The sequence below is a fragment of the Hyperoodon ampullatus genome (assembly GCF_949752795.1).
Source record: "Hyperoodon ampullatus genome assembly, chromosome: 7".
NCBI classification, from domain to species: domain Eukaryota; kingdom Metazoa; phylum Chordata; class Mammalia; order Artiodactyla; family Ziphiidae; genus Hyperoodon; species Hyperoodon ampullatus.
In genome coordinates, this window is record NC_136920.1 from 107,312,239 (window position 1) to 107,324,774 (window position 12,536).

At 34.0% G+C, this 12,536-nt stretch overlaps 1 protein-coding gene across 2 annotated transcripts in view; it reads right to left on the reverse strand.

The window, feature by feature from the left end:
* Positions 1 to 201: 201 nt before the first annotated feature.
* Positions 202 to 12,536, reverse strand: part of GRIA4 (glutamate ionotropic receptor AMPA type subunit 4) — a gene marked incomplete at both ends in the record, with an annotated part of 489,699 nt that continues 477,364 nt past the window's right edge. The window contains 3 exons of one of the 2 annotated variants that reach the window (XM_079708692.1): positions 202 to 366; positions 4,740 to 4,874; positions 7,063 to 7,177. In XM_079708692.1, coding sequence (XP_079564818.1) covers positions 202 to 366; positions 4,740 to 4,874; positions 7,063 to 7,177 — 415 coding nt within the window. The remainder of the gene's footprint in view (positions 367 to 4,739; positions 4,875 to 7,062; positions 7,178 to 12,536) is intronic. The other variant, XM_079708693.1, reaches the window with a different exon arrangement.

Here is a 12,536-nt window from a genome sequence, read left to right on the forward strand (position 1 = left end):
GATATAAAATCTGAGTTTGGGTTTCCGAGCTGAGCTCATGCACATGTTGCTGCTGCTGATGTTCAGCGCCTTAGGATGTACTTCCCGCTCTCAGCCAAAGGATTTTTTTGCGAAGACCTGCACTTAGCGTGTCCCTCAGGGCTGTGTTTCCATCAGTCACCAACACAGTTTAATTAAGGCACTCAATTATTTTTTTGGTTTTTATGGTAGGTCTGATGCAATGACAGCCAATCCTGAACTTTGTCTAATTGCAGGTCCAGTGTGTACAGCCTTTGGGCAGTCGGGTGTCAAGACGCGGCCATTTTCACCTACACTCCCAGTGATGGATAATCTGGCTTTGTTTCTTATGGCTTCAGAAAAGGTCAGCTGGGTTGCATGGAAAGGAAACAGAAAGAATGTGGAGTGTTACAATATTTCTGTCTTTTCAACAAAATATGACACAACAAACACCAAAATATCAATAATTAGACATCTGCATTTTTCCATATTCTTCTGGTCATATGAAAACTGCTTATCACAGGAAAGAAAAGCTCAACTACCTGGAAGAATAAATCACTCTAGAGTTTGTGGTCCTATCTGTTTAAGAACTAATTCTAAAATCATAAAACAAGATTTTGTTTGGCAAATCTGGGCAGGACACATCTTTTAATTTGCTGCACTCTACACCCTGGTATTTCTAGTCCAACTTAAAAGCTTCTTTAGGTTTAACAACATTCTTTATTTGGATTGTTTTGTTATAAAATGTCTTAACAGTTAAATGATTATACTCTTAAAATTGTGATGAATTGTCTAACCAAACTATATATATATATATATATACATATATATAGACTATTTATGACAGATCTTCCTGTTTCCAGAACACAGATCTATCTACAGATACGTTCATTCATTCACAGCAGCTATAGATATGACCCAGAATAGGACAATTAGTGACATAAAGTTCATTCTATGCCTACTATGGAACTTAAAGCTCATATTTTAAGAAGCTTTAAGTGCTTAAAGGGAAGTGCACTGAAAGGGGGCATGTTTCAATGCCTCATTGAATGGTCATCACTGGGGAAGTTCCCGGATTGATGTTATGGGGTCAGGTCTCTGAAATCCTCATTATATTCTTGTTCTGTCATATTAGGTAGCAGGTAATAATACTACACTGAGGAGAAACAGGCAGTGTTATTATGAAAATCTACTTGCTGTTCATTCATTGCCTTTAAATTCTTTCTAGTAGCTGAAATTTAATGTTAACTCAAGAAGAAATAAGGTAAAGGAGATATTCCCTAAGTTTGCTGTGGCTTATCATAACTTTCTCATAACTCATATTGTGTCTTAATTCCCTGTTGTGAATTTAAGTTTACCTAATTCTTTAGGAAATTCCATCCCTGTATTTATTCTGCCCTGTAACTTAAATATTAGAATAATGATGTATTAAATATGAAATAAAAATTGGATTAGAAACTGTTATAATGAGAAGGTTTTGAGATCAGTTACCCTGATAACTTCAGAAAGTTGAAGTCAAATTTCTACTGATGTATGTATGATAAACACCGAGGTCATTATTATAGTTCACCTTTAGTAAACAGTCTCAAAAATTAAATTTTACTTATCTTTATAATCAGGAGTCAGAGACAATCTCTATAGAAATTACTCATCACTAAATTAAAACAAACCAAGATGACAGTCTGAATTTGTTTCTTCAGATTCCCTTTCAATATTTAATATTAAGTAAAATAATTATTTAAAAAATCTATTAGTTTAGTTTTATTTTTTTGAAGAGGAAATATTAAAATATAATTAATAAGAGCATTGTGATTTTTTCAGAAAGCTTTTGCCATAAAATCTATTTTTTTCCCTTTATTTTCTTGATTGCCTTTATGAGGAAAAGAAAATATCAAAACAGGAAGTATTCCATGTACACTCAAGTAATCTCTCCTTCTCTATAGATTAATGCAACTGAGTGTTAATAAGTCTTTGACAACTGCTTATTCTCTCTTTAAATCTTAGTATTCTTAGTTCTCTTCATTCTTATTTCCTATACTTATATCTCCTGCTTCTTACATAAAATGTCGTTTCTATTCATCTTTGTGTGACTCTGTTGAAACTACTCAAACTGGAAAACTTTCTTATAAATTTACCATATAATCTGGTTCTGGTTCTGGTTGGATGTTATGGCCAATGGCTGTGACCTTAATTAGGTGTTCCCTTAAGGGATGATCACTTTTAAATTAGACATTCAGGTTTTGTTTTTGAAATTCTGATACAATATTATCTAAATTATCAGTCATTTTCACAATTATGGTCAATAGAATTTTGAAATTCTATTTAATATGGGAGTACAATGGAAAATGCTTGCTCTCAAGTCCTCTGTACAGAATCAGATCATTTCATTTGCTCTGAATGCCATTAAGTCTTTTAAAAAGTCATATGGATATGAATGCTTTATTTATTTATTTATTTATTTATTTATTTATTTATTTATTTATTTATGTGGTACGCGGGCCTCTCCCGTTGCGGAGCACATGCTCCGGACGCGCCTGCTCAGTGGCCATGGCTCACGGGCCCAGCCGCTCCGCGGCATGTGGGATCTTCCTGAACCGGGGCACGAACCCGTGTCCCCTGCATCGACAGGAGGACTCTCAACCACTGAGCCACCAGGGAAGCCCAAATGCTTTATTTTTATTTGAAATTTATTGTCTTAAAAGTTCAGCTCTAAAGGCAATTCATGTGATGAACTACAGTACTAGGTTCTGACTCCAAAAACATTTATTACCTCTGAATTTTATGTACATAACCTGGGAATTCATATCTCTTTCTAGCAATTTCCCAGACCTGTGTATTGAACTAGCATCCATGAGTATTTCTAGAATTTTTCTAGAATGCATTTGCTATGCTAAAGAAAACTTTTAAACGATATCTTATGAAATTCATCACAGAATGAAGTCCAAATAATTGTCTCTGAAAACTTCTCAGATATTGTTTTTTGCAGTTTTCGAAATATCTCTCCACAATTCTGTAAATATTAAGTTGAAAGTATTACTATAATGGCTAAGAAACCTTGACATCATCATAATTTGTTGTTCTGCTATTAGAAGACATACTCTAAACATTCTGATATGAGTGAATTGAGGATTTTGTTCTCAATTCTTTTTCACAAAATTTGGAAAGAACCACTTTGGGCTTATCTATGTACAGTTGTACTCAGTCACTGATTTCTAGATTATGGATAAAAGCAATTAGATCTTGGTTAAAAAGGGATGGCTTTTGCTCTTTGCTTTAAGATACTAACAAGTATTTCAATAGCTATTTTTTTTTGGCCATGCCACCAGGCTTGTGAGATCTCAGTTCCCTGACCAGGGACTGAACCTGGGCCACAGCTGTGAAAGCCCGGAATCCTAACCACTAGGCCACCAGGAAACTCCCTCAATAGTTTTTTTTAATTAAATAAATATCAAAATCAAGCATGTTTACCTGGCATAACCTCAGGTATACATTTTATTCTTATAAAAATTATATTGGGTTTGACTCTAGGGTACATCAAGCACTAAGTGTCTCTTGGGAGTTCAAAGTTTCATTTATCATTGTAATAGAATAGATATTATATATAATTTCAGAAAATGGGTTTTAGAGACCTGACTTTAAGAAAAGCAACAACACATGCTTCCAGATCTTATTTTAAAACCATTTTCTATTATCAGAGGGAAAAAGTACTAGACATTTAGAGTCTTAAAAAAAATGACATCCATCCTGTATTTCACTGAATGCTTATAATTTTTTATTGTCACATGATGAGAGGATGTAAGTGGGACTGATCTGGCTTACTTAAAAGCAATTGAAATGAAAACAAAAGTCAATAAATACTCACTGCAATTTTTATTTTTACTGTGTCTCTCCTAATGAACATATATTGCTAACATCTTTGATGGAGAAATTGGCTAACATGCCTGTTCACCTTAGTGATGCTGTGAAAATAAAAGTTGAATTTCATCTAATAAATGTGAATTGTAGTCAATATTCTGATGATCACTCCTGCCTAAAGGTCTGACTCAAGGACTACTGCCAGATGAACAAACAGCAGGGTTTCACTCTTTAAAAATATAGAAAGATGGCTAAAGTATATAAAACAAATTAGAATAGGAGCTAAAATTCATTGAGTGCTTACTATGTGCCTTGGAGATTTTACATATATTTTCTCAGAAAACAATACCACCTTATTAAAAATAAGCAACTGTTTAGGCTTTGATAATTTGAAACAGGTTTTATGCTTATTTTGTTAGCATTTACCTTAAAACTAGTTTGTTCCAGAGAAGATTAGCCTGTTCTGTGTACAAGGAAACCCAGATCTAATTTCAAATTTCTCCCAATTTTCAGGTAGAATATACTGTTTAAAACATTTTACAGAGCAATTCTGGAAGTTTGTTTTTGTCTTTTGAACACTTTCAATGCAGATATCTATTGGCAACATAAAGTTTCGAACAGTACATCTGCAGCCAGAGAAAACTGAACAGTGCACTGAAGTTTTCAAAAATGTAAAGCTCTAAATTAGAAGCAAGCAATACCACCACAGACAGGTCACAACACTGCATTTACAGAATGCATCACCCACTCACTGTAGTAGGCCCTAAGTCCTACCCCTAAATTTTAATACTTTCGGTTCCATATACGTTGTAACCTTCTCTATAGGTTGCTAAATTCTGGGTATTCTGCGAGGAAGTTGGGTTAAAAGTCTGTGCACTCTTTGCCACCTTCATTCTCTTCGCTTCTGCCCTGGACTTGTAACAGAACTCTATCAAAGCCACCAGCATTGCCAAGCCCAAGCCGCCAACCAGAATGTAGAAGACGCCTGCTACGTTGCTCAGGCTCAAGGCACTCGTCTTGTCCTGGGGGGGATAAAGACACTTGAGTTAACTGTGCAAAGTCACATCCAGAAGATGAAAGAACGCATGAAATCCAAACAGCTAATTAAAGTAAATGCTTAATTTAACCTGAAATTATTTAACATGTATAAGTCACTGGTGTAGCTTTATGGATTTAAACATAAAGCTTATAGGTCTTGGCAGAAGTGAAGTTATGATGATTACCAATAAATTGTGTGTAACTACATTCAATAAAATCTATAACATTTATCATTGCTAAATATACAATGAAAACCACTATACTTAGCCATATACAAGCATAGGCAGAAGTGGGCTTATTATTGTTAAGTTTGAAAATGACATTTTTAAAACCCAATTACATGCAAAGGAAACCACTTTTGGCTTTCCCTCCATTAAAACATTTGTAATGTTTGATATTTCTTTTGAATAAATTTAACTTCATGCTTCCTACTTAAAGAACTAAGGGACTTTAAGCTAGCAGTTTCACATTTTGTTCATCATGACTTTACCAAATGTATGCAAATAGTGTGCTAGGGTACATGTTATTTGTTCTTCTGGTCACATCTGTTTAAGAAATCTCCTGGAAAGTGTCACTTTAACATATTATATACTATTTAGGAATAACTATATATGCAACACATTGGAAACTTTTTAAAAAGATACTTTAAAAGTACACAAATTTTTCCATGGTCAGTTGAGAACTAAATTATTTATGGACAGATTTATAACTATTTTTATTGACTTTAAAATATGATTCCATTTCACTTAAAAATGCTTGATCAGTTAATATTTTAGACATATTATTCTCCAGAGACTTAGAATACATATTATTTCATAATAAATTCAGAAATAGTCAAGCATATTATTGGAAGATATTAAAATTGTAACAAGAATTCATAATGTTTCATAAATTGTAAATATATATTATATAACATTATTTGAATAAGTATTTTGGGTAGACTACCTGAAGGATGCCCTATGGTCAGCAGTGTGTTTTGTGCAAGCTAAAATAGTTTTATTAGGAGAAGGTTTAATTTTAAAAAGTACTATGTACACTGTCCTCTTAGCCATAACATCAACTGACTGGACCAAAAATTTAGGGTAACTTCATTTTAAAAATAATCACTCATTAAGTACTTTTGCTTCTCTAACTTTACATAAGGGCTTGAACTAGCTATTTCATTATTTGACCAAGATTTTCTCATTCCACTCTGGTTCAAAGGCAGACAAAAGTGATTAAAACACAGGGAGAAGCCTGACTAGAGATCAGTTAACATTACTTTGTCTCTTTCTTAAATTAACTGAGGTTCTCTTATATATGTAAGTCAGTTATTTAATGTCATACAATAACCAATAATTTCTTTCTTTCTAAAAGAAATTACAGGAAAAAATAAATGAAGATTTCAAGAATCCTCAACAATGGCTTTCAGGCATTATGTCCTATTAATTTGTGCAGGTATTTAGATTCACTGATAAATTGTTACATTTTTTTCTTTAAATGAAAATATAACTGTTTGTAACACTATTTTCATTTGTACTCAACATGATCAGGCCTATAGGTTCCTGCATTGTTTTAAAAAAAATTCATGAATGAGATCTTAGAAGCTGAAGATATTTTTCATAAACATTGATTTATTAAAATAATTTCGATAGAACAGAATTGGAAGGTTTACTCTGTTTATCAGAACAAAAATATAATAGGTCATCTTCAAACCAAAGTGGAATGCTTGGCAAAATAGTGACAAAAGACTGAACTTCTGAATAAAATATATTTAATGTTTAAAATATTCTTTCTGTAGATGACTGCTGATCAATTCCCCATTTCCTGTTCTGAGAATACATCAGTTCTTGAAATAATACATTTCATGGTCTTTTCCTCCAAAACCAACAAAAACCAAATCCGGAAGCACTATTTTTATTAGTGGTACGTATATTTGAGAATAATATAGGGATTTTATTATTTTATATATTTTTACAGTTAATTTAAGTTTATTTAAAAGCCTTAATATTGAGGAGCAGTTTGCAATTTTCTGAGAAGCTACTCTCTTTGGCTTAAATCTATGACATTAGCTTCTAGTTTAGGCAGTGTATAGAGAAACATTTAGTTTTTACTGTTTCCATATACTCTTGACAATTGCTCCCATTTACTGCTTTGTGAACACAAAGGAGGCCCCGAACTGCAGCGACTGACCTTGCTTCCAGAGTCCTTGGGTCCACATTCACCTTTATCGTACCACCATTTGTTTTTCAGCTTGTCTAAGACGCCTGCCTCACTGAGTTTCAAAACGGCAAGGTTTACAGGAGTTCTTCACGTGGAAAATAACATAAATAACATTATATATGTTATTTTATGTTATTCAAGTAAAACTACATTAGAATCGCATGGCAAAGTGACAGAGCAGAGGCCACAGTAGGTGTTATGTCTTGTACTGAAGGCCCAGGTTTCAAATCAGACATAAAACTGGGGCCTGCTCCATCGCTTTAGGTAACAGGCACATACTGCTAGGGACGATTTTTAAATAAAATGTATGCAATTACTGTGAATCCAAAACTATTAGCCTGGGTTAGGTTTCTTGAGCATTTTCAGTTTTCCCACCATAAACGTGGAGTCATTCAAAATCCAGAAGCTCCTTTTTTTCTCTTTCAAAATTAATGGAAGTGGCTATAGGCTGACAGGCTTAAAATAGAAGCTAGATAGGACTGGTTTCATTTCTTGCCGGCATTATGATTCAGCTAGTGGAATTTTACTCTATGCCTTAAATGTATGGCTACAGTATCCATCACTAAATTGACTCCTTTGCCACTCTCATCCAAGACCTAATTGAAAGAGGAGGGTGAGTCAGGTGTTACTGACAAAGGGCCACCTCATGCAGAGGAAAGTCCTTATAAGACAAATATGTAAATCATTAGTTTAAAGTATAAGCCCATGTTGATATTTTCCTTCTGAATTGCAGTATTTAACTTAAATAATATCACCAGAAATAATTTTCATCTATCTTGAGTCTACCATATGAATATACTCTTAGTATAAAGTGCAGTAACTATAATATATTCTATAAATTCTTAGAACAAATACATGATACATTAGGTGTAACCAAGATTTTTATAAACAGACAAACTCCTCATACTATAAAATTCCATTTTTCTTTTCTACTGTCTTTGAGTCCTTCAATACTAAATATTATACAAGGAGTCTCAGAGAGGAAATGTTCACTTGTCAGTCAGTGTCAGTGTTCTGAGGAATCTAAGAATTCTTCTGGCTTTCATTCCCATGTTAACTTCTGTGTGTGTAGAATAAAGCCTAAGAAGATGGATGGGAAGCAGTAACGCCTAGGATATTCTGTTGTTACTGTTTTTGTGGTTGTATGGTTTTTGTTTCTTTTTGCTTTTACATTCGGAGAGAGACTCCTTGCATTCCTCTTGACATTTTTAAGGCTGCCACAATCATTTTGTCTGGCTCTATCTCCTAATGCCTCACTTCTTCTAGGAAATGTTGAGTGCATTTGGAGAAACACAGCATACATTTATTTGGTTACCAAGGGATTAATTCTATAAACCTATCTACACAACTAGGTAATGCATTAATAATTATGGTGATGATGATTTCTAACATTTACTGAGCACTTACTATGTACCAGGGACTATTAAAAGTATTTTACCTGTTTAGTTACTATTATTACCTGTATTTTACAAATGAGGAAACCAAAGCACAGAGAGGTTAACTCAACTAGTCAGCTAGGAAGTACCTGAATCAGGGTTTGTAATGGTCTGTGGTATTAAAAATATTAACAACAGAAGACTTAGGAAATAGGGGTTTCTGGTTAATTGAGTTTTCTGATTAACAGTTAAACTAAAATCCATTTTTGGGGGTACTGTTGTTCTGAAAAAAGTTTCTAAAGTATAAGTTTTTCTTTTTGTTTATCTGGTTTCTGAATTCAATTTAATTTTTGCATCAATGACAAAAGATCTTACAAGGTTCATTGTTCAATTTAAGCATATGCACTTGCCTGCCACATTCATAAAATATTATACTGTTTTTTGGATTAAAATCTAATGTCAGCATGATTTAACGCTTTGTACTAAAAAACTGAGTTTGGGTGTGGGGTGAGGATTGTGGTTAATTGGGGTCCTTGGTTAGCCCCAGTTAATCTAGATTTTACTGTCCCCACCCCCACATTACATCCCCCACTTCCATTTATGAAGTGATTGTTACAAAACCACACCTGAGGGTTGGTTGGTGAACTGTGAACTCCTTGAGAATAGAAGCCACATCTCATTCATCTTTGTAAAATATTTACAAGGATATCTGACTCAGGGTAGGGGCTCTGTAAAATTATTACATTTAAATTATTCTGAATCCAGAACAAGCATTTTTGTTTAACTGATACTAAGGGTTTTTAGGTCCCCAGGCTAGCTCACCAAAGCCTTTTTAACGCACGTGTAAAGTACCTTATATTAGTGTATATTGTACTTCTTGCATGGGTTGTGTGGGGAGGAGGAGGACTTAATGCTGAAAAGAGAAGGAAAATGAAAGCAGTTTCCTTAAAGTTTCTTATAGACGGGACAGCTATTTTGAATCCAAAAATATGGATTACATCAGCGGCCCCCAACCTTTTTGGCACCAGGGACCAGTTTCGTGGAAGACAATTTTTCCAAGGGGTCGGGGGAGGGATGGTTCAGGTGGTAATGCAGGCAATGGGGAGTGGCAGATGCAGCTTGTCACTCGCCCACTGCTCACCTCCTGCTGTGTGGCCTGGTTCCTAAGAGGTTGCAGACAGGGTTGGGGACCCCTAGATTAAATGAAGACTGCCTTTGACTTATCTCTCTTCCTTCTTAAGGACCATTTCTCCTACCTGCTTCATTTTCCCCTTGCCTATTTGTCCCTTCTGCTATTCACTCCAGTAGTCTGGTTTTAGAGGATAAGATTAGATTGGAATTTTGAATAATAGATATTTATTAACAACCAAGCTTAATGGTCAACTGGTGGAATGTCAGGCACTGAGCAAGAAATTCATTACTAGGAGAGTCCTTCTTCAAGGGTTAGCTTCCCTTACTGGTCTTTGTTTACAACATTTTTCCTGCTTATGAATGCATATTTTCCATAATAATCCCTTTATTATTGCATTGGTTTCCATGGCTGGGGAGAAGGCCATTTGGAAGTATAACATATTTTAAAGCCAGAAATGGGCTGTATTCTTCAAAATGCCAAATTAAAAACTGGGTATTGTGAGATCTACTATAATTCCTAAAGAACTCATTATTTGGTAACCACATTTACAAAATGACTGAAATATGAATATCCACATCCATGAGTATGCCTATTTTTATATATATAGGAGGAGAATAAAGTATAAAACAAACAGAAAAAAATCAATAATTTTGTAGATATTATTAGCATTATGGGTCATTGATGATTACAAGTATTGCCAATATTTCCAACTAGAACCTGTATTAAACAACTCACATAAAAATTGGCATAAAATTCTGTGCATCGTTTGTGCTCAGACTAAATCATATCAGATTAATCAAAGGGGATATGAGTTTTAGACTTTGCAATGAAACTTTTAAATTGGTTCATTGCCAATTAGTAAATTTCTGTTATTCACAAGAATGAGTATGAATTTCTTATGACCATAAAAAAGGTCACAGCACAATAACATTCAAAGGAGTAATTTTTCAAACAAATTTATCCCCTCCCAAATCATGCCTTTCCACTTTATTTCATTTAACATACCAGGCCTTTTTCCTTATTTCTTCTGTGGAGCCTCTGGCCTAGGGCTGCCTTGGTCATGCTCTGGGAATGGCTATCAGTTGAGTGGGGATGCTAATTATTTTGTGAACTGGAAGCTGCCACTGTGACTCTAAATAATTCAGTTGTTGATTATATTAAATCAATCAATCAACAGTGGGTATTTCTTCTTTTACCCATAGATACTGGTGCATAGCCCAGGTAAAGCAGAACTTTAATAATGTGCTGCTGTATGGAAGGCTGGAGATGTCTTTCATTGTTATAATCCTGTAAATGACAGGTGGGTCAATTAGCCCCTCATTGGAACATATTCATGTGTGGTACAACTTTCCATGCTTTCCCCCCTTCACCAGATGAATCACTGTTAGGAAAGTTAATTTTTTCCTACTAAGATTCTGTATGTCAAAATCAGATCACACCAGATTATAGTATACTTGTACTGAGATCACTGAGTGTGCATTTCACACAATGTGCCTTGTAGATAAACTGGTAGTATTTAATTTTCTCTTCTGCTTTGGCTTTATACTTAGCAAATGCTTAAGAGCCAGCCTTTTCCTCCATTTCAGCACTTTTCCTCCTTTTACCTCTTTCGATAAAGATCAGGCCAAATGGAAGGGGTAAGTTTAAAAAGAAAATCAGTCACCCAAAGGAGCTACAGAACAAAAATTTAAAAACAGCAACTGTCTCCTGGTAATTTACTTTGATTCTAAGTTACGTCAGGCCATTTAAAATATCACCTTTTAAAATAAATGCAGAGTAGGGTATTATTATTATTACCTATTCTATTGGTGATAAATATTATATCAATATACAACCGACTAGAAATATTTTTCTAGTGTGAAAACAAAATTCCTGAGGGAAAATAGAACATACTGTAATTATATATGTAATTAACATACATTTTATGTTAGTTTTTATAACATTTTAGAAAATGACTCAAAATATGAAATAACATTTTAGAATATCATCTTATAGTTCATGTTTGGTGAAAGTAACGGGTGAAAGTACAGGAATAAACAGTTTGATTTTTGAAAACTACAAGGTTAGCTTCATATTTATTTCTTTGGACAACAAATATTTATTTGGTGTCCATTATGTTCCAATGTTGGATGTAAACAGATTAAAATTCAATTGAGTTGTCCAATCCCTTATTTAAATAAAGTAAAATGACTTTTGTTACATAGATTTTTCCATTATATGTACATTTCTGCTTCTGCTTGCTTATTTTTCTCTGGAAAGAGTCTAAGAGTCTTTAATATACACTAAAACAGGGATTCATTATTCATTTTTTGTGGAAAATTTTATCTGTTAAGCAACGTTATACTTTGTTTATATTTGTGATAAAAATAAAAATTTGCAAACAAAGTTTTTCTAATTGAATAGAATATCTTCAGTTTTGTTTTCTCTGGTCCTATTAGAGTACATTTTCTTACATTTCTAATTTGCATAGAGCAGTAGATTATTAGTGTAAATGAGCAATTTTCTATTTATGTGTGTGTGTATGTATTTGTGTATTCATATTTTTATGGAAATGATCAGAACATTCTAGGCAAGTTGGAGCTCCAAAATATAAGAGTTAATACTTCTGAAGAAAACATACGGTTGCTGTCTTGAATGGAGGTGTCTTAAAGGGGAACAATCTCAGAAGAATCCCTGACGACTCTCTCTAGCTTTTCTCTGCTTTTTTTCTCCAGGGACTCAGATTCTCTCTCAGGATAGGAGATGGATGATCAGAATTGGGTCCACACAATTCTGTGTCTCCTCCTTTTTCATGCTTCCTTCTGTGGCCAGAATATTCATTGTGCAAAGTTTATTTTTTCTCCTTCTGCAACAGGGCTGTCTATAAGATGGAAATATACAAGTGAGCTGAATTTGAAAGGCTTTTCAGATCAGAATCGAGGGGGAAGTTACCAGCA